Source organism: Lactuca serriola, chromosome 3 (genome assembly GCF_051521515.1).
Source record: "Lactuca serriola cultivar US96UC23 chromosome 3, Lser_US96UC23_V15, whole genome shotgun sequence".
Taxonomy (NCBI): Eukaryota; Viridiplantae; Streptophyta; class Magnoliopsida; order Asterales; family Asteraceae; genus Lactuca; species Lactuca serriola.
Genome location: NC_136410.1, coordinates 113,834,844 through 113,857,075, shown reverse-complemented (window position 1 = coordinate 113,857,075; position 22,232 = coordinate 113,834,844). Strand labels below are relative to the sequence as shown.

Sequence of the window (22,232 nt, the reverse complement as noted above, 5' to 3'; positions counted from 1 at the left end):
ATGGAAAATTTTTGCATTTTTGATCCCTTTTGACTTTGAAAAACATTTTTGACCTTTGAAATGGTTTTAATACACTTCTAATCCTCTGTTTTACAGAAAGTTGCTTTTCCAGCCCCTCAATTTCAAAAATCTCGCAATTTGGGGCTTATTGGGCCGAAAAGCCCATTTTAGCCCATTATGTTCAAAATTTACATTTTAAGCCCCTCAAAAATGTTGATATTTAGAAAAATTATTTTAGAAACTGTTTGGACCCTTTTCAACCTCCATAAATTATCATTTGTTGTTTTGGGCCCTTAGTTTTGTATTTTTGACAATTTGAGCCCAAAAATGGGTTTTATGGCCAAATATGTTATTCCTAACCAAATGAACTATTTTTCTTGACTTTATTAGTATGAAATGGTGTAAGTTATGTTTATTTCATTCCTCATGTTATAGATCTCGGTTTTTAGGTACTTTTTGGCTAACATATTCATCACAAAACACATAAAATCATACATACAAGCATAAAAATCACACAAGGCATACATTTACTCATAGATCTACATATTTTCTTGTATTCTCCCCCATAAAAACTCATAAAAACCGAAAAAGGGGGTATGAAGCTCACCTTGAGTTGTAGTTTCGGTTTTGAAGAAGATTGGAAAGAGTTTGATGTTGTTTTCGGCCCTAACAAGCCTTCCTTTGTTGATTTCGAACTTAGAGGGTTTCTAAGAGAGTGATCATGATTTTACATGGATTAGAAGGAGATTGTTGATCAAACAAAGAACCTAGATCATAGATCCAAGTGTGATCTTACCTTAGATGAAGAATTTGTGGAAATATCTTCTTGAAAGCTCCTTAGATCTCGAAAGTTTTGGAGAGGAATGGAGAGAGTTTATTTGAGAGATTTTTGTGTGAAGTGTGTGTGTGTGTGGGTGTTGTTTCGGCCGAGAGAAAGAAAGAGAGGGGATAAGAGAGTGAGTGATTGGATGGTGCATGGAAGTATGAGTCATCTTGCATGGAAATCCATTGAATAATTGTGAGGTGGCATCCAAAAGTCAACTCCGCTTCTTGGGTTGGGCTTGGGCCGAAAATGGAGAGGGAAGAAATAATATTTGGGCCTTGAATGCTTAAGCCCATTTTGAAGTTAGGTGATTTTTGGCCCAAATAAAAAAAATATAATTTTTATGACCTATTAGGGCTAACTTAGGCTAGTTATGGCCCAATAAGGTCCATTTAGGTATTTTATTTCATTCTAGACCCAATATGGCCCAAAATGTTAACAGAAATGAAAGTGGGTCCAATTAGAGCCCATTTAAGAGTTTTAAGCCCAAGATAGTCAAATTGGAAGCTTATTGGTCCATTGGGCCCAATAAGGAAGTCCTAGTCCAAAATGGACTTAAACAAGAACTTTTAGGGTTTCCAATTGCTTATTGACTACTTGAATTCTTTGCATGGGGAGTTTGATTGAAATTTTGTTGTCATAGAGTATGCATCATACATGCTCTTATGTCTTTGATTCATAATTTGGCTTAAGTGTTGTAGTTACAAGGCACAAAAATTTCTAGTTGTGACAAAAATGAGTTGATAAAGGCATAAGAACTCATGAAACTTCCTTTCTTCCCTAACTTTCTAAACATATCACCTTTTTTTTTTTGAACGACAAATACAATATAATCATACACCACTCCTAAATCCACCTATGTCTCCGATGAGACTTGAACCCTCAACCTCAAGAAGGGAGGGCAACACCTGATACCGCTGGGCTAGAAGCCTTTTGGTCAGATCACCTTAATTAATGCAAACGACAATAGATCTGAGAGACTTTTCTTATGCTTGAAAACGTTTTCATGAGCTATAGACGGATTCTGTTGATCATATTAAACGTAAAATGGTGTAAGAACTTATTTTGAAAACTTTCTAAATGTTTTTCTGCTTGAAAACTTTTGTTCTTCTTAAGTTGTTGGATAAAACACTAAAATATAGAAAACGAATGGGTAAAAGCTCGTAGAAACTTACCCATCTTGTTGAACAACCCACCAAAGCATAAACAAAAATGAATCTGAGAAGATCTTTTCCAGCTTGTAAAATGTTTAAATAAGTAAGAAATGGAGTAGATCTAGAGATCTGAGGTAAGGAACGAAACGATCTAGAGATTTGAATGTTTAGGGAGCATATATGAACAGATCTTGGTGAGAGCCGAACGGATCTGAACAAATAATGGTTGAAACGAATAGATCTGAGCAAAGAACAATATATCTAAATGGATCGGAGATGAAACTGAGGTTGAGACCAAGAGACGATAGTTATTCGTTCTTGGTCCCATGGATGGGGCCAAATGTTTCGACATCTCAATAGGTGTTTGGGTCTAGGATTCTTGGATCTGGATCGGAGATCCGGGTATGATGTAATATGTGTATTCTCAGCTTGATACCTAGCAAGAACCACAACATATCATTAGAGTTTCCCCAGGGAGTGTACCCTGGGAGCAAGCTCTGACGATCAAGTTAGGTCGGTGTTAGGGATGAACGAGTTTCTCCTAACCGGAGAGAACCACTTTATTGTGTGGGGTGTGTGTTTGGCCATGGAGGCTCTAAGGTTGAGATCTCTGGAAAGGGTCTCCCTCTATGGGGGAGATTATTTTCTATCTATGGATGAAAATTAGGTCTAGGGAGAGTTAGGTTAGACCTTGGGACGGCCCAATTAGCAAGGAGCTGGGTAAGACCTCATGGGGTCGCTAGGTGAGCGCCAGGAGTGGGCGTTAGGAGAGCGTCAAGTATGGGTGCTAGACAACACTGGCAGGACAAGTCTTGACGTCTGGACCATATGTTAACAAACATAGAGATGCAATCCATGAGAGAAAACAAAGTCTAGGATTTGGTTGAACTTTCTCCCTAATGTAAAACTGTATGGAGTAAGTGGGTCTTCAAGAAGAAGAATAACATGGATGTCAATTTACACACATGCAAAGCAAGAGTTGTTGCTAAAGGATTCACTCAAACCCAAGGGGTTAATTATCATGAAACCTTTTCACTAGTTTTTATGATTAAATCTATTAGGACACTACTTGCCATATCCACATATCATGACTATGATATATGGCAAATGGATGTCAAAACCACTTTTCTAAATGGAAACTTGGAAGAATATGTCAATATGCTTCAGCCCGAAGGTTTTGTTGACCAAATACATCCTAATAAAGTGTGTAAGATCAAGAGATGCATTTACGAGTTAAAGAAAGCCTCTCGAAACTGGAATCATCGTTTTGATAATGAAATCACAAAGTATGGTTTTGTTAGAAATGAAGATGAATCTTGTGTTTAAATGAAAAATACTGGGAGCTCGGTGACCTTCTTGGTCCTGTATGTGGATGAGATACTTATCATTGGAAATCACATTCCAACTTTACGAGGTGTAAAGGATTGGTTAGGAAAGTGCTTCTCAATGAAGTATCTAGGTGAGGCTCAATATATTCTTGGATCCAAAATCTATAGAGATAGATTAAAATGATTAATAGGTCTAAGCCAGAATACATAAACTGACAAAGTCTTGAAATGGTTCAAGATAAAAACATCTAAGAGGGAGTTGTACCCATGACATATGGCATAGTACTAAGTTCATCCCAATGTCCTAACACAAAGGTTGAGCTATACAAGATGAAGGATATTCCAGATCCTTTGGAAGTTGGATCTATCATGTATGCCATGAATTTTACTATACCTAATCTTGCTTATGCTATGAGCATGACAAGCAAGTTCTAACAAAATCCAGGGCAAAGTCATTAGATATCTATGAATAACATCCTGAAGTAATTGCATAGAACTAAAGATATGTTCCTCGTCTATGAGATGTTAATGAAAGCTTAAGTGTAAAGTGTTACACTGATGCTTCATTCATAACAGATCGAGATGATTGTAGGTTACATTCAGGATAGGTGTTCACTGTCAATGGGGGTGCAGTGTCTTGGAAGAGCTCTAAGCAAAGTGTTGTAACACAATCCACTACCGAGTCAAAATACATTGTTGCTTCTGTCACAACTAGCATTTTAGCTAGGAAATTCTATTCTCATATAAACATCATCCATTGTAAAAGCCTGTACTCTAAGTGAATACAATACTCTATCCTTGTTCAAAATACATTTCATATGTTCAACTAAGGGTTGGAAACCTTAGAAATCCCGGTTCAAGTTCCTTATGAACTAAAATTCTCTTATTGGGCCTAATGGACCAATAAACCTTCAACTTGACTACTTTGGGCCATGATGGGCCATAAAGGGATTTAATTACCCCTAATGGGCCCTAAACCCATTTCTTTTACCATTTTGGGCCGTGAGCCTCCTTAAGAGCCCAATGGGCCGAAAAATGATTTTTGGGCCTCATAAATTAGATCAAGACCAACAATGGGCAAAATCACCTCATCCTCATTTAGCTTAGCCCAATCTCGGCCCAAGATCATTCCAAAACAAAAAAAAAGAAATAAACAAATGGAAGGAGGTTGATTTAAACTTTGCCAACACATAATTATCTAGCATATATCTAGATAATCACATACATCTAGACACTTATTACCCTCCATGCAATACTCCTTATCTCTTCTCTTTCTCTTCTTATTGCTCTTGGCCGAGAAGAGCACACACACACACACACACTTCACTTGCAAAAATTTCTCTTAAGCTCTCAAGAACAACTCCTACATCATCCCCCAAAATTTTTGAGATTTAGGGTGTTTACAAGAGGATTTTTCACCACAAACTCCATATTTGGGTAAGTTATTATCAAACACCAACATCTCCTTTCAATGTAACCTTAAGAACTCCTTCTTACATAACTTTATTCCATGATCACACCTTAGAAACTTCATATGCTCGAAAACTACTTCAAGGTGTTGCTAGGACTAAAAATCTCCTCATATCTTCTTCAAAACCGAAACATCAAAGCAAAGGTGAGCTTCATACCCCCTATTTTTTGGTTTTTATAAGTTTTGTGTGGGGGGGGGGATACAAGCAAATGTGTAGATCTATGAGTATATGTATGCTTTGTGTGATTTCTATGTTTATTCACATGTTCTTATGTGATTATGGTGTTGGATCTAGTCAAAAAGAACTGAAAAACCGAGATCTACCTTAGGTTGAATGAAATAAGTATAAATCATATTATTTCATACAAATCAACTCTAGAAAAATAACCAAGTTGGTTAATATGAACTCTTTGGGCTAAAAATCCCATTTTTGGACTCAAAATGTTAAAAATATAAGGTTAAAGGGCCCAAAATGACAAAATACAAATTCTGATGGTTGAGATGAGTCAAAACAGTTTCAACAATGTATTTTCTAGAAATATACTCTTTTGAAGGATCAAAATGTGAAATTTTAAGCATAATGGGCCAAAAATGAACTTTTCGGCCCAATAAGGCCCAAAATGCGAGATGTTCAAATTAGAGGGGCTGAAACTGTATCTTTCTGCAAAACAGGGGACTACTAGTGCTCCAAGTCCTTTTCAAGGGTTAAAAATACTTTTCATATTTAAAAGGGACCAAAGATGCAAAAAATTTCTATTTTGGGCCAAAAGTGTAAAAATTGCGAAAATAAAGGTTCCAGCCGAGAAAATTTCATTTTGAGGGACTAAAACTGTTTTTCAAATAATTTTGAGCTGAAAAATACCTTTTCTACAAAGTTTTGATACTAAAGTGTCAAGAAAAATGGTTTAAGGACTAAAATAGAAATTCTTTTATACAAAGGGTCAAAAGTGTAAATTGATCCAAAAGAAAGGGGCTGCAAAAAGTAAAACTCTAATGTTTTAAACAGTAAATCCGACATGATGAAATACCAGTACCTCGACTATCGGCGAAATATAATACACCTTCAACACCAAAATTCGTTATCAAACGAATTGATTCGGTCTCGAATCAATAACGAATCCGAAATTAATAACACGACGATACTTCAATACACACGTGGAAACCTCGGGAATTCAATACACACGCGGAAATTTCGGGAAGCCAATACACACGTGGGAATACACCAGACGTCGATACACCGTCTTTGGGCCCGAAAGTTTCAAATCGTGCTTGTTGGGCCTAGCTAGCCCAATGACATGATCTTTAGGCCCGAAGGAAACTCGCTTACATGTAGTTGGGCCTTATATGACCTAATTCCGTGTAAAAGGACTTTTAATGGCTTATGTGCTGTTGGGCCCCAAGGGTCCTCTGGTACTACTAGTAAAGTCGAGAATTCACCAGATGTGAGTCGGGCTAAGGGCCCTTCGCATTCACGATAGCCTTGAACGACTTATGGAAATATCGGGGGCTTCGCACCCTCTTTTTCTCCTCGGTTGTGGGGCTATGAGAAGTCAGGGTGGTTGGATTAAGTGAATAGTACGAACGACGCCTAAGGGATCGTTTGTATAGTTGTAAACTAGTCGTTTTCATTAATGCGTGTTTATAACAATTCACAATCCATAATTAATCCAATGTCACCTGGACTTATCACTACAAGAAAAAAGGCCTTTTACGATGCGCAAAATACGACACTCATTGGTCTATGTTATGCAAAGGAGAGTGACATTAGAAAAATGTCATCTCTTCAAAAAAATTTAGGATAAAAGACACGCATTATTGCGCGCCCTTAAATTAGTGTCTAAAAAAACACGGAGGGCACCTATAATAAAATGCGCGTCGTCTAAGGATGTCGCTTTACATTTGTTAATGGAACGCGCGTTCCATCCTTTAATAGTGGGGGAAAGGGGGAAATGAAATTCTGAAAAAATTAAAAACCCCGCCAAGCTCTCCTCTACCTTCTTTCAATTGTTCTTCTTCTCTCTCTCTCTCTCAATCAAATACCAAAAATCGACTATTGTTGGAACTAGGGTTCCGGTTCTTAGTGAAATCGAAGGTTTTTTGGTCACCAGGCCATGAAATTGATCAAAGGGGTACAGTTTTTGGAACCATGACTATTGTTGGAACTACGGTTTCAGTTCAAAAACCCTTCATCTACTTCCCTCGATCTTTAGTTCCTCAAGTACTTTCTTATCCTCTCAATCAATAGAAGAGCTGTATTACAACTACAAATTTAGAGTGATTTCCATATCAAGTAGAACAATAGCTCCATTAAAGTCAAGGTCTCGAAACTCCATGGTCAATCACCATCGTTGGTTACTAACACCACCATTTGTATAAAAACCCTAGAACCACCAGGCCACCCTTTTCCTCCATCCATGTCCCACCTTTTTGTCTATCTCTAACAGACCACTGCAACATCACATTCACTTCTCCTGGCATGCGACTGCGACTCCCAAAAGATTTAGTGTTATGCTCGATGCTTCTCAACAAAATCGATCGAGGTGTCAGCGCTCCTATCTCATAGAGATTTAGGGATTTCTTGGTTCAAGGTATCGAATCTCAGACATCAACGAATTTTTTTGATGACCCGGTCAGATAAAGACGTTTGATGAACTAAATTTGTGTATCTGACTCGGAAAGCTTAATCTAATCGGGTAAGATGGAAAAAATCGACTGACTGAGAAAGGAGGAAGAAAGGGAGAAGGGTTTCCAATTATACCCTTGCCCTACCAAAGGAAGAAATCAGCGACTCCATCGTTTCTTCTCCTACTTCAACGCCAATTTTCTTCTCCCGCAACAACCAATCGTCGACGATTCTCTTCTCATTTGTTCCAATTTTTTGAAGTCTCCTTCCCCTTCTCATCAGGTACGCTTCTTCCTTTTTCCTCTTCTCATCAGGTCCGATTTTTTGATAATATATAGGTTTTGATTTATGATTTTTCTATTGAACATGTATGGTTCTTCATTGAATTCTGAAAATTTCTCAAAGAATTTAGGCCCTGTGTTCAATTTCATCATATTTCTTTTGTTTTAGACTTGTGCTCAATTTCAAGGAGGGAGAGAAACCTGCGATATTTGTTGCTCTTATTTTCTTGATTTGCACTTAGGAACCATTGGTGTTACCAGATAGCAGGTTACCATGTTCTGCTGTTAAACTTTTCACCATTCCTAATGAATTAAAGAATACTAAGAATAAATGACAGTATCCGTAAGGTCGGGGTGTCACATATAAAATATCAGGATATGAAAGTCACATAACTTATTCTCTTTGCAATAAATGAAAAAGCAACAGTCAATATATATATATATATATATATATATATATATATATATATATATATATATATATATATATATAAGAATCAGTATAGAATATTAATGCAGGAGTGTTTGTAGCTTTTTGGGTGTGCATATCTTGGACCATTTGGGCATTTCTACCACTTATTGTTGGATAAGTTGTTCAAGGGCAAAAAAGACACAACAACAGTTGCCAAAAAGGTATCCTAAGAACCTTTGATAATAAGGATAACAATGGAAATTTACAATCTTACAACTGAATTATATGACACCTAATTCGCAATTTGATCTATATATTTGTAGGTGTTGCTTGAACAAGTGACATCTTCTCCATGGAACAACTTGATTTTTATGCTTTACTATGGGCTTGTTATCGAGGGTAAGGTCTTTTTGGTTCCTTGTTTGAATAAATATGTTGACTATAATTATTTTAGTAGATAAACGATTATGAATTGGTTTAATGCTAATGGGGGTGTTTGGATGTATGATTTGAAAGTTATTATTTTGTTTTGAAAAATAACAAAATCATGAGTAATGATAGAAATAAGTTTTTCTATATAATCTGTAAATAAGTTTTCTTGCATTTAACCTTTTTAAAGTTGATATCATTTTTCAACTTTAAAGTCATATAATAATTTATGGTCATGTATATATATGCAGGAAGATCATGGATCCAAGTGAAATCTAAAATCAAGAAGGAATACCCCACAGTACAATACGCAGCTGCCATGGCTTTGCCACCTTTATCTATTCGAGGTGATTTGGGAGTTGTTTCTACTGCTGGAGTTAGATATGCATATCCACTCCTAAAATAATTTGCAAAAATGGGACCTCAAGGTGTTCTTGGTGCCACAAAGCTTTTACGCCCTTTTTCAGAAATAGTTGATTCATTGGGACTCAAAGATCCTTTCATTAGAAATTGGGTGGATCTTTTGTCTTTCTTACTTGCTGGAGTGAAATCCGATGGTGTTCTTTCAGCAGAAATGGTACATAATCATATCATACATTAAAAAGTTTCTTTTAAGGTAGTTTTACTTTTTGGTATGATGGAATTGAGGAAGGAATGGAATGGGCTATTCCATTACCACATGTCCTCATCCATTCCATTCCAACCAAACAGAATCCATTCTATTCCTTCATATTTTATAGTTCTCTAAATGTCTAATCTTTTGCCTGTATATATATCCACATATTTGCAGATTTATATGTTTGCAGAATGGTATAAACCAGGTTGTAGTTTAGAATACCCTGTTGGTGGAACTGGAGCACTTGTTGAGGCTCTTGTTCTCAGATTTTCCTTCTGATAAACTTCCAAAAATGTCAGAACCTTCACAACTTATGACAGAAAATACACGTTCTGATCTTCATGTTGCACTCCCTGTTCTCAGTCAAGGAAAGAAATGGGTCTTACTATACAGGTAAAATTTCATCTTCATCATATTTTCAGTTTCACATTATTCTTGAATCTTGATATATCATTATCTTTTTTATATGTTAGTACATGGAGGCATGGCATATCTCTTTCAACCTTATATAGAAGAAGCAATCTTTGCCCTGGGTTAAGTCTACTGGTAATGTCTTGTCTTCAGTAACTATGCAAAATGTCAACTTTACCCTTTAACTGAAACTTGATTAAACATTTTCAGGTTGTTGGAGATCGTAAAGGTGCAGTGTTTGGTGGTTTAGTTGAGGCACCTTTGAAACCATCAACAAAGAAAAGATACCAGGTTTGTAATTGTTTAATTAAGTTCGTTTCTCTATATGTTGACAAAAGACTTTTCTACCCTTTTTCACTATGATGAGTAAATACTATACAGGGATCGAATGATACATTTGTGTTTACAAATACACCAGGGCGTCCTGTTATATATCGCCCCACAGGTACTGCATTTTCTTGATAATATATAAAAAAATCTTTTATAATTTTAATATTTATTTGGGATTTATTATGTTAATTGTGCATTTATTAGGGGTGAATCGGTATTTTACTCTTTGTTCAACTGAGTATTTAGCGCTTGGTGGGGGAAATCATTTTGCATTGTATCTCGATAGTGACTCTTGAGGGATAATATGGTAATTTGGCAATTTGCATATTTTTTTTCCCCGGATTGAATGGGTCAAGTTTGGCCTTAGAAACTTATGGTAACTCTTGTTTGTCACACACCCAAGAATTTGAAGTGAAGGAAATTGAGGTGCTTTCTCTCACTTATTTTTGCAAAAATTACATTTTTGGTCCTCGAGTATGGCTGATTTTGTTCAATTTGGGTCCTACAAAATTCTCTTGCAAATTTGATCGTTATTTGAGGTTTTTGTAACGTTTTTACTCTTCGTTCCAAGTAAAATGAGTTGGGACTAAAATTGAAAAGATCAGCAATACTCAGGGACCAAAAATGGTCATCTTACTTAGAACAAGGACTGAAACTCTACAAGAAATTTCAAAGGACCAAAATTGTAAGAGAATTTTTGGGGACCAAAATTGAAAAAATGGTTCGGGACCAAAAATAGTCAAATAAGGACTAAAGTTGCAAGAGAAAACTTTTTGGGACCAAAATCAGAAAAATTAGAGATTCTCAGGGACCAAAAGTGTAATTTAATATAAATAGTTTGCATAAGTTGAGTTGATATGAATGTCAATGTGTGCAGCTGTGGGGGTTTGTATATGCTTCAGAGTATGAAGAGGCGATATCAATGTTGAGGACAGAAGCACCTGGGATATGTCGATGGTAGATTGACGATTATGCCCTTCATCTTGTATATATTTTAACATGGGTGTTCCATTTCCATTGCTATGTTTGTTGAAACTTGGTTTGTTGGGTTTCAACGTAGATAACTTTTTGGATTTATGATATACGTATAAAAGATTGATAAAGCGAGGGGTTTGTGTTAACAAGTTAACGGAAATATATTTTCTGATTTTGTCAATCTTTTTAAAGAGCTACTCTTTCCACTTTTCATCCTTAATAGATAACACTTTTTATCTTTTTCTTGTTTTCTCTTTCAAATGGTGTACCTTTTAACTTTTATGGATGACCTATATAATAGTGATAACTACAATTAAACAAAGTAGCATCCACTTCTCAGGTTTATACTGCCCCTGATTCTGCCTGGTATAAAATGCCTAAGTCTACAAGGTGAGCTTTGTGGTTGGACATGCTTTTACATTGGTGTGGCTGCTGTTGCTTTTGGATGCTCTTATTATCACCTCAAACCAAATGATGGTCACCTTGTTTGGGATCGTTTGCCTGTAAGTTATATCATTCCTCATATTTAACAAATTTCAATATATAAATGATTAAATTCTCATGTTTTCTGTACTTTTTTACTTATTTACAATCACAGGGACAACAGATGCAAATGAGGAATCTTCACGATCACATGCCATTCTTCATTCATAAATCTTGCAGGAAATGAAAGAGGTGCAGATACAACTGATAATGATAAGAAAACAAGGTAAAGATTGGAATATATAATGGAATGGAATGGAATGAGTCATTCCATTCCATTTCTTCCCTCTCTATTTCTCTCTCTCTCTCTTTTATTCTAATGATCAAAGTTCTTGTTTTTAATATCAATTTCCTTGTTCTCTTTTATACTTGATGCACCTTTTATTTGCAGGCTTGGCCTGTGCGTACTCCAAGGCCTGTTGCTTTCAAGCTTGTTGCTGATACCCCTCTTCTTACTGGACAGGTAAGTTTCAAATCTTTTTGTTGTGGATTTCTTATAGTTTCTTTTTGTTGTGGATTTCTTATAGTTTACTTAGCTTCTTAAATCAAAGAGTATAAAGCTTTCCTAATGTGTTCTAATAATTAAGAAAATGGTGTTTTTTTGAAAAATACTGATGGACTTTGCTATTTTGTTGTATGGTGTATTACCTTGGATATAATTTGTTTTTACAGTTTTCTATTTTTATTTAATTTAAATTTGGATATAAGTTTGTAACACATGGGATTTATGATTGCAGCAAACAATCTTTCTTTTCTTTCTAGACATGATTAAAGGCATGTTTTTGGCTGTAGTTATTGGACCACCTGTTGTGGTTGCCATCATTTTAATAGTACAGGTATTATTCTATCTCTGAGAAATTTCATTTGCCATGTCATCAAAAGCTGCCAGATGGACTATTATCTTTCATGTTTGAGTTGGTTCTCAACTTGTAGAAGAATAACATAAAATATTTTGGCATCTGAGTGTAAAAAATAATATTTGAACTCATAAGTTCCTTAATAATACTTTATTGTGTTACATGTACTTTATTACTTACTCATAATATATAATTCAATCTGATTATTGATTATATATTATGAGTAAGGAGAGCATTCTAAACATTCTGGAAACTTTAAAAGAAGAGGGAAATAGGGTCTTGTTCAATGCTTTAGCTGTGTTTGCTCTAAGGGAGATCAACTTATCACAAGTAAGTTACTGTTTCACCCTTTTATTTAATATTTTTGTGATTGAATGAAAGTCTTAATGAAAGTAATTGACAACCTTTCTCTGTAAATGATGTTGTGATTGTGGGAGAGGTGTTGTGTTTTTCTCTGTTGCTAGGTAACCTTCTCAACAACAACATTCTACTTAAGCAGGTGAGTAATCAAGATTAAGGGAGACTTGTAATCATGTTTGACATTCCTTTCCAGTAAGAAAAAGAGTTGTATGATTATTTGTTAGTTTTATAGGAATGTATAACCCATGTTAGCAATGTTTTATTTTTGTTTAACATTTGAATGATTCTTTGTATGACATTACAATTTGTGTAATTTATTTTATTTTTTGAGTATGAAATTTTATTTTATATTATGCAATGGATTGTATTTTTTGTATATGGTATTTTATTTCTATTATGAGAAATTAAATGCAAATTTAATTTAAAAATTAATAAATATATAAATTTATTTTTTTTAAACATTTAAATTTACGATACGCAAAAATGTGTGTCATCTTCATTTATGACATGGCCTTTCTTGACAGGGGCTTTCTTGATACGCATTGCGTGTCATTAACACGCGCGTCGTAAGGTTACGACACGCGAATGTGTGTCATCTTCCTTTATCACAGGGCCTTCCTTGATACGCATTGCGTGTCGTAAACGCGCGTCGTAAATGAGCGTCGTAAATGCGCGTCGTCTCTCTTTATGACAGGGCCTTCCTTGACACGCATTTGCGCATCGTCTGAGCCTTTTACGACGCGCAATGAGCGTCGTAAAAGGCCTTTTTTCTTGTAGTGTATCGAATACACACGTCGTAACGGTATAACAAAATATAAAATGCGTAATTCAAAGTATTAGGAAAACATCGGGTTTTCCTAGGGTTTTCAGTTCATACACCTACGAGATGCATACCAAGTTCAACCATTTTTTTTACATTTATAGAAACAAACAAGCATACTTGCGGATCTTCACACCTTTTATACTATACTATTTTCAGAAAATATCGGATTTTCTGGTGGTTTTCATAACGATACAAAACATTGTATTTCAAACATTACTTATGAACTCACCAACATTTCATATGTTGACGTTTTTCAAAATACTTGTATTCTCAGGTAACAGCTAAATCGAAGGGAAAAATGTACTCAGTGATGTCTTGTTGTTTGTTTAACTAGTATCGAACAATTTACTTTTGGGAATGTAATGTTTTGAAACAATGTACTAAATGTAAACACTACCAATTGTAATATTTCAATGATGGTGATGAATGATGTTATGTTTCATGTATATTCATTGTGATGGTATTCAATTGAGTCACAATAGCCCTCGGACATTTCCGTCGTCTGGTTCGGGGGTGTGACAACTTCAGATGCTGCATAAGAGGCTGCTTGGATGATGAAATTCCGTGGAGATCTAGGCATGGTTCCTTCCATTCAGGACCCCTAGAAGTCTTATGTGACAATGAGGATGCAATTGCTTTGGCAAAAGAACCCAGATCACATAAGAAGACCAAGCATATAAGCTGGAGATTCAACTTCATTCGGTATAAAAGTTAAAGATGGTGAAATCAGTATTCAAAAAGTTCACACAGATCAAAATTTAGCGGACCCTTTAAAGAAGGCCCTTCATTAAGCAAAGTTTGAAGGACATGCTTTATGGATTAGACTTTTTTATTCTAGTGATTGGATTTGATCTATGTATTAGTATTGAATATTGGAACATTTTTGTAGCATCATCTATTGTAATGACTATGATATATATGGCATATGATCTTTTCATTAAATATTTGTTGAGTTCTTTATTAATATGTTTAATCCTTGAGTAAATTTATTCACTCTAAATCCATAGTCGGTTATTATTGAGAGAGAAATAATGAAATAAGGGTAATATGAATTGGAATGGTTGACAAAGTGTTGTAACCAGTTTCATAGGTACTTGATAGAGATTAAGTATTGGATTGACCCATTCAAGATCACTTCATGGATCGTTGTCATGAATGATACTTGATAACATGTATTATTTGTGTATCCTTAACACCTGAGATACATATATGGGTCTTAAGTGTGGGAAATGTTATTCTTAGATATAGTCACACGTTGTTCTTTAACCAGACAGTTATAAAATCTATTTACATGTATGATGTGAACAATGCAAGAGGCGCATGTAGTCAAGATGGCATTTGTTCTGCTTATTCATTAAGAGTTAGACATCAAAGGCCTGATGTAAAGTTGGCACTTATATGACATTGCTTGCGATCTATATCTCATGTTCAACATGCATTGTTTCCGATCTATAAGTCTTGCACAAGTGGGATTAAAAGATCTAATATGCTCAACAGTCATATTAGAATGATATTGCTAATTAACATATGACACTAAGGGTCACACTAACAACAACTTGATAGAGTTGATTATTTATTAGAAATTAATTTTAATAAATATTCATAAACTCTTATAATAAATTCATAAAATATTGATTTCATGGAAATAATTGTTTTACAATACAAGTAACACATTATTTCATAAGGTATGAATTAATAAGTCATGAACAACTTTTTTGGACTAGTTGAATACTTTTGTCTTTTACCTAAAGATAAAGTTTATATTTTATAAAACTTTGGTTTATAAAACTTAAAATCTTTCTCTATTATTTTAGTCAAAACTGTGGATTCTGACTAGAGTAAGAAGTCATGGTTTTTTTTAATTAAAATAAGGAAAAGAATGCATGGGTTGTAAAGCATGGGAGACAAGTAGGCTTAGGTGCATGGAGAGCTTAATGGGTTAAGGACTTGTGGGTAAAAATTTGGCTTTATGAAGGCTTGAAAAGGCTTTCATTTTGGCCTTAGAAAAACCATAACCCTAACTTTCCCTGTCTCTGCCTTTCTTTCCTAGTCCCGAGTTTTTCTTCTTGACTATTGCGGGTTTGACACTATTCATTACTAAATATCTACTCGTGGAGGGAGGGGAGGCAATAGATTCATCTTAGGCGGTAAGCGAAGGAACTGTAGGGCTTAGGGCAACCTTGGATTTTTCTTCAATAGGCTCTAGGGGAGGTGAGAAAAGAGCCAATAGCTATTATAGAAGGACTTAACAATTCATGGCATGAATTAAAGTTGAAGGAAGAAAGACATGAAATTCTAGAAAGATGGAATCTATGAATGAGCTCTTTCGTCTAAGCCTAGAATGAAAAGACAACTTCGTATTTTGGTAACTCTCTAGGAGTCATGTTTAACCTTGAATGCTATTAATAGATTCTATAGCAATAGTCCCTCAGACTCGAAAAGTAATAACGAAAATGGCTAACCCAATAGCAGATTCTGTAGCTGCCACCGTTGGAACCAATGAAGCAAATGATTGACCCATCATATCATTCGAAGAAACGGAAAATACGAAAAAGTTCGAATTCACAGCTAATAAGATTGATTCAATTGGCATTGACATAATAGGAATATTTCGTCTATTAAGGAGGATTCCCCGAATACCTGAAATAGACATGATCATAGAAAATGTGAAATATTTGATAGGATCCGTTTCGGGAACGTAGAATGTAAGAGAAATTCAAAATTTAGAACTCCAGAACCTCATTAGAAAACATAGTTGATTAAATCGAGGAGATTGTAAATCTCTTCCCATAACCAACTATGAGTTCCATTTGATTGTGCTCCCTATCCTATTACTCATCTATAGGGCTATCACCCTAGATTTCCCTGTCTCTGTCTTTCTTTCCTAGTCTTGAGTTTTTCTTCTTGACTATTGCGGGTTTGACACTATTCAATACTAAATATCTACTCGTGGAGGGAGAGGAGGCAATAGATTCATCTTAGGCGGTAAGAGAAGGAACTGTAGGGCTTAGGACAGCCTCGGATTTTTCTTCAATAGGCTCTAGGGGAGGTGAGAAGAGATCCAATAGCTAGTATAGAAGGACTTAACAATTCATGGCATGAATTAGAGTTGAAGGAAGAAAGACATGAAATGCTAGAAAGATGGAATCTATGAATGAGCTCTTTCGTCTAAGCCTAGAACTAGGCAAGAGCAAGGAATGGACTTTAAGTGAGTGAAAACCGGAAGGAGGGAACATCCTCTATCTTTATCTCTAGAATTGTTCCTGCAAAAAGGCATAAAGAGTTCTTACGTGGTGCATGCTATCTTGAAGATAAAACCTGGGTTTTCTTCTTCAAGCTTAAGAGTTGATCAAAGAACTAGCATTCTCTTCAAGTTGATCAATTTTTGGGGTCTGAAAGTTCATCCATCTTCTTCACCATCCAAGCCTCCCAAAGATGACCCAAAGTTTGTCAAAGGTTGTTGTTACTTCTTCCTTCTATGGTTGTGTTTTTATCTTTCCAATTCTTGCAAGAAGACCCTTGGTGGGTTGTGATCTGTCATTAAGTTCAAAATTTTAAAGACTTCCGTTGCTAATATTATGAGTTTTTGGAAATAATTTTTGAACTAAAACCCAACAATCCAATGAAAACCTGTCTCGTATCGATCTCAAACTAAAATCACCATTTTTGTAAGTCTTCCACATCCATGAGTAAAAAAATTATGAAAGCTGTACACTAGCCACCAAGCTATTTAGGGCAGTTAACTATCTTAATTCCTTACAATTTCATTCTTTCCTCTACCGACACCAAGTTCCAACAGAGTAGGAGCCATTAATCCTATCATTAATTTTACAATTTTTTTGAAGCTTCATATACAGCTTTGCGACAACATCTTTAAGCACCATATTATTGAACCACACAACCTTCCAAAAGTAAGCTTTATCTCTAGCCCCCAAGTTTTCTTTCAAAAAAGTTATCAATGGAAATGCTCCAATTTTCCAACTCCAAACTACTTTTAACAATTGATAACCAAATACCCAGAAGGCCTTGTTTTGCTAATGGTTTGGCATCAATTCCAGATAACACATAGGTAATACAAAAAGTCCAAATACTATTAGATTCACATTTAGACACCATCAGCATTTGGTAAGAAGAACAACATTCATCATTTTAAGGTAACCAATTGTAACGCCCGTAGATCCGGGCTAGTCAATTTAGAGATAATAGGGGTCGAAAATGGCTTTTAGACAGAAGATTATTTAGAAAAAATAATCTTAACCAAGTTGTAGAATACGTCTCAAGGTTTCCATACAAATAAAGAACGCTGAAATCCGAGTTATAACGAAGAAGTTATGGCCCGTCGAAGTTTTACGGCAAAACCGGCACGACAACGGGAGACGTAAATAGTGAATTTACGATGGAGGACTTTTTAGCCTTAGAAATATAAACAAAAGTTTTAGTATACGTTAAACCAAGAACATAAAAAAAAGAACGCTCAAATCTGACTTCGTATGAGGAAGTTATGAATTTTCTAAGATTTGGCTAAGCAGTGCACAACCCGAAACTCGAATTTTAGATCGAGCGGTTTTTGGCCTACGCGACCTAAATGAGAATTGAAGATCTCATTAATAGGAACTCAACGGTAAAAATACAGACGAAAACAGAGTCTATATGTAGAAGTTATGAATTTTACACGGACATTTAACAGTATAATCTTCTCGTACTATTAAATTTAAGATCGGTCAAGAATTAGCCGATGGAGTCAAAATGAAAGTTGTAGATATTATTTTTACCTACGCGTGCATATAAAGAATCTTATTTTTATATACGGAGCTCGTATGTGAAAGCTATGGATTTTAGAAGTCGGAAGTGTGCTGTGCGAAAATGGGTGATGTGACACAATCTTAGCCATTGGTTTCTCCCCAAGTCTTGCCACCAGATGGTGACATGTGACACCAAGTTCAGCCATATTTCACCCTATAAAAAGAACCTCCCCCACCCTCATTTTCTTCACACCTTTCTCATTATTTCTTCTCTTTACTCTCTCTCTCTCTCTCTCTCTAAAACCTCTCTCTAGCCTCGAACCCCCCCCCCCCCCCCCCGAAAAGCCCAGGGAACCTCCGTAGCACAAGGCGGAAGCCCCAAAGTGCTCGACGACTCCGAGAAGAAGAGATTTTGAGCTTGGGAACGCTTCTCCAAGCAAAGCCTGGTTTTCTATAAAACTCGTTGTAAGTGAGCTACGCCTACGCTATTTTTAATATAGCTTTTATTTAATTATAGTAACGTTATTAGGAACATATAATAAGTACTTGTGCTATTATTATGGGTTATATAAATATTGTTTAATGCATATATAATAGTAATAATAGCTAGACTATTAATTAGTCCCGACGAATAATAGACTAAACTCTAGTGGTAATAGTACTAGGTTTCGTCGAAGAAAATTATTTTTATGAAGCGAAGCGTTGTCTGAGTTCGGAATCACTGCCTTTTCAAGTGAGTGCATAGTTACTTTCATCTTAGACATAGATATGAAGTATTTTATATAAATTACGTGCTATGTTTGCATATTATCTGAGTACTTGCTGTCTATGCTAGATGAACGATTTTATAACATGTTTTAAATGATTTAAACTGTATATGTATTTTATATCTACGAAAATGTTGGGGGTAAAACATGGGTAGATGTAATAGATGAAATATGAGTTGGTTGATGAGGTGAGAGGTGAAATAGACCATGAGGTGAGGGTGAGAGGTGGACGATGTGAGAAGCCTTGTACCCAAATGCTGGCCCCGTCATCTAGCAGAGTATAGATGACAACCACGAACTATTTTAGACAGTCCAGTGGAACACTAGCAGGCTCTTAACCTGTAGGTGTTGTGAACGATGTGTTCACCGGTGTACTCTAAAAACCCATTGACATGTATTGCGAGTGGATTCTCGGAAACGATACTGTCGATAAACGAGATAACCCTGGCAGCTACGCATAAAGGACAATACTGACAAATGCGCCTTATAGAGAATGTCACAATTATGGTAGCTGCGCCTAAGTGATAGAACTAGTAGTTGTGCTTGACAGCTGTGTCATTGACAACGATGGACTTCGTACCTATTCCTTAGGATAATCCTTAGGAATGAATGAATGAGAAATAGCTGATTCTTAGGGTAGATCGTTAAGACTAAAGAAGATAATGGGGATGGGTAATTGGGTTAACTGTTTGATGATTAAACATAATAATTATATTATTGTGGGTTGAAAACCCTATGTACTCACCAGGTTTCCCAACCTGGCCCACTCAGTTTATTTATATCACAGGTGTTGATATAAAGTCACATTACACTGAGAGATTAAGGAGATATAAATCACTAGTGTAAATGAATGTAAGTTCTGTTTATGCTTATGTTTCTGTATTTACCATGACATCCCAAATGTTTTAAAATGAATAAAAATACTTTTCTTCGGAAATGCTTTTATAACGTATTTATCATGTTTTATTGGGAACAAATTCCGCAACATTTTTATTAAAAGAGGTACTCCGATTTTTATAAAGGATAAACAAACTCAATCTTTTCTGGCCGTGAAAATGAGGATGTCACAGTTGGTATCAGAGCATTAGTTTAAGTGAACTAGGAATAAGGATTTATTTCTAGACTTAAACTTGGAATTCTAAGCGATGAACGTGAGGAGTGTGTCTAATATATTTTAGGAAGTACACCTGAATAGACACAAGCACTAGCTTAATTAGGGAAGATGCTTAAAATGCTTTTATGTGCTAAATGATTTGTGATGCTCTATGCTATCGTTTTATCAGATCTATGGTCTGTTGCCGATCAGATCTGGAAATTTTATGTGCTCAGGTTTCTAAACATTTAATTATGATATTAGAACTAACATGTAACTTTTTGGAGTAATATGGAGGAATACGCGTCTAAATCTTCCTCTATCTATATTCTCGTCTCAATACACCGAACGCCTACTTTGGTGTATAGAATGTCATGATAAGGACTCATAGCAGACTGAGCAAATGAAGGAAATGAGAAGGCTTACGATAGTGAATGGTACCTATCGGAAGATATTTTAAGAGTGATATCTTGCCTTTAGAATGTATCTAACAAATAATACGTCTAGTACCGGAGAAGTACACTTTCGATTTGCAGAAAGAAAGATTTTTGGTATAATCCACGAAGTTATCCCATCGTCTAACATTTCCATTACCAATCGAGTTTTTGTGATAATAACTTGGAGAACTTCAAGATAATACTTGGGACGAGTATGAGTAGGTGTGAATGGTAGTAGAGGCCTATACTACTGGAAGCAAATGACTCACACTTGGATCAGGGAAAGTCACAAGGTTACCAAGAAGCTAGTAATTGATTCCGTTTTATTCAGGTATGTCATTACCATCATTTCGGTAATGACTAAGAAGATGATTGTTATTCCAACCCTAGTGTTCATACCAAATTGAGTTTGACTATGACGAGTATGTTACGTGGTTTAGAGAACCAAGTTTGATGTAGCATCTGACTTAAGCCGGAAGATTGAAATGAAAGATAATCAAAGTGATCGGTAGAGGTATCGCTATAGTTGCTTGTAGCTAGAAATGCTACCTTTTAAGATGTGATTAGAACATGAAGAAATGTATAGTCTATTCTGGAAGACTCTAAGAGACTTGAGTCTAAGCGTGGGAACATACAATGATAAGTCATTAGAATATGACACATCAGTCCATTGTAGTAATAAAATAACTTATCTTAAGTTTGATAAGAAGAAGGTGCAGTCTCCAATAAGGATCAAGATTTTGACTTGAGGTCATAATTTGGAGTCTAACGTGAGATAGGGAGCAAGTGCAAGATCGAGCACCACCTGTAATCAGGAAGTCTTAGAGTTAGATATTCAATCGAAGAAAAATCAAAGTTACTATTATTACTTTGGATGAAGAGATAACGTATGTAGTCATCAATTGAGCCCTGTTTCGTTGATGATTCCGGGACGTAATCATCCTTAGGAGAGATAATTGTAATGCCCGTAGATCCAGGCTAGTCAATTTAGAGATAATAGGGGTCGAAAATGACTTTTACACAAAAGATTATTTAGAATAAATAATATTAACCAAGTTTTAGAATATGTCTCAAGGTTTCCGTACATATAAAGAACACCGAAATCCGAGTTATAACGAAGAAGTTATGGCCCTTCGAAGTTTTACCGCAAAAACGGCACGACACCGGGAAACGTAAATAGTGAATTTACAATGGATGACTTTTTAGCCTTAGAAATATAAACAAAAGTTTTAGTATACATTAAACCAAGAACATAAAAAAAAGAACACCAAAATCTGACTTCGTATAAGGAAGTTATGAATTTTCTATGATTTGGCTAAGCAGTGCACAACCCGAAACTCGAATTTTAGATCAAGCGATTTTTCGCCTACGTGACCTAAATGAGAATTGAAGATCTCATTAATAGGAACTCAACGGTAAAAATACAGACGAAAACAGAGTCTGTATGTAGAAGTTATGAATTTTACACGGACATTTAACAGTATAATCTTCTCATACTGTTAAATTTAAGATCGGTCGAGAATTAGCCGACGGAAATAAAATGAAAGTTGTAGATCTTAATTTTACCTACGCGTGGATATAAAGAATGTCAACAAATGAGCTCGTATGTGAAAGTTATGAATTTTAGAAGTCGGAAGTGTGCTGTGCGAAAATGGGTGATGTGGCACAATCTTGGTCATTGCTTTCTCCCCAAGTCTTGGCACCAGATGGTGACATGTGGCACCAAGTTCAGCCATATTTCACCCTATAAATAGAACCTCTCCCACACTCATTTTCTTCAAACCTTTCCCATTCTTTCTTCTCTTTACTCTCTCTCT

General features: G+C 35.6%; 1 protein-coding gene and 3 long non-coding RNA genes across 4 annotated transcripts; all 4 read left to right on the top strand.

The window, feature by feature from the left end:
- The first annotated feature begins 8,216 nt into the window (after positions 1-8,216).
- LOC145094637 (uncharacterized) lies at positions 8,217-8,839 on the top strand. The gene is made up of 3 exons (XR_013703454.1): positions 8,217-8,313; positions 8,416-8,491; positions 8,773-8,839. It is a non-coding gene; the product is annotated as an uncharacterized LOC145094637 (long non-coding RNA).
- LOC145094636 (uncharacterized) lies at positions 8,839-10,169 on the top strand. The gene is made up of 6 exons (XR_013703453.1): positions 8,839-9,098; positions 9,312-9,530; positions 9,611-9,683; positions 9,759-9,839; positions 9,930-9,993; positions 10,083-10,169. It is a non-coding gene; the product is annotated as an uncharacterized LOC145094636 (long non-coding RNA).
- LOC145095640 (uncharacterized) lies at positions 9,430-10,174 on the top strand. The gene is made up of 5 exons (XM_079033484.1): positions 9,430-9,530; positions 9,611-9,683; positions 9,759-9,839; positions 9,930-9,993; positions 10,083-10,174. Exons 1-5 carry the CDS (start codon positions 9,430-9,432, stop codon positions 10,172-10,174), a joined length of 411 nt encoding a protein of 136 aa, XP_078889610.1.
- Positions 10,175-10,225: 51 nt separating this feature from the next.
- On the top strand, positions 10,226-12,976 carry LOC145094635 (uncharacterized). Its single transcript, XR_013703452.1, has 6 exons — positions 10,226-10,304; positions 10,756-10,835; positions 11,194-11,356; positions 11,452-11,562; positions 11,728-11,799; positions 12,074-12,976. It is a non-coding gene; the product is annotated as an uncharacterized LOC145094635 (long non-coding RNA).
- The last annotated feature ends 9,256 nt before the right edge of the window (positions 12,977-22,232 follow it).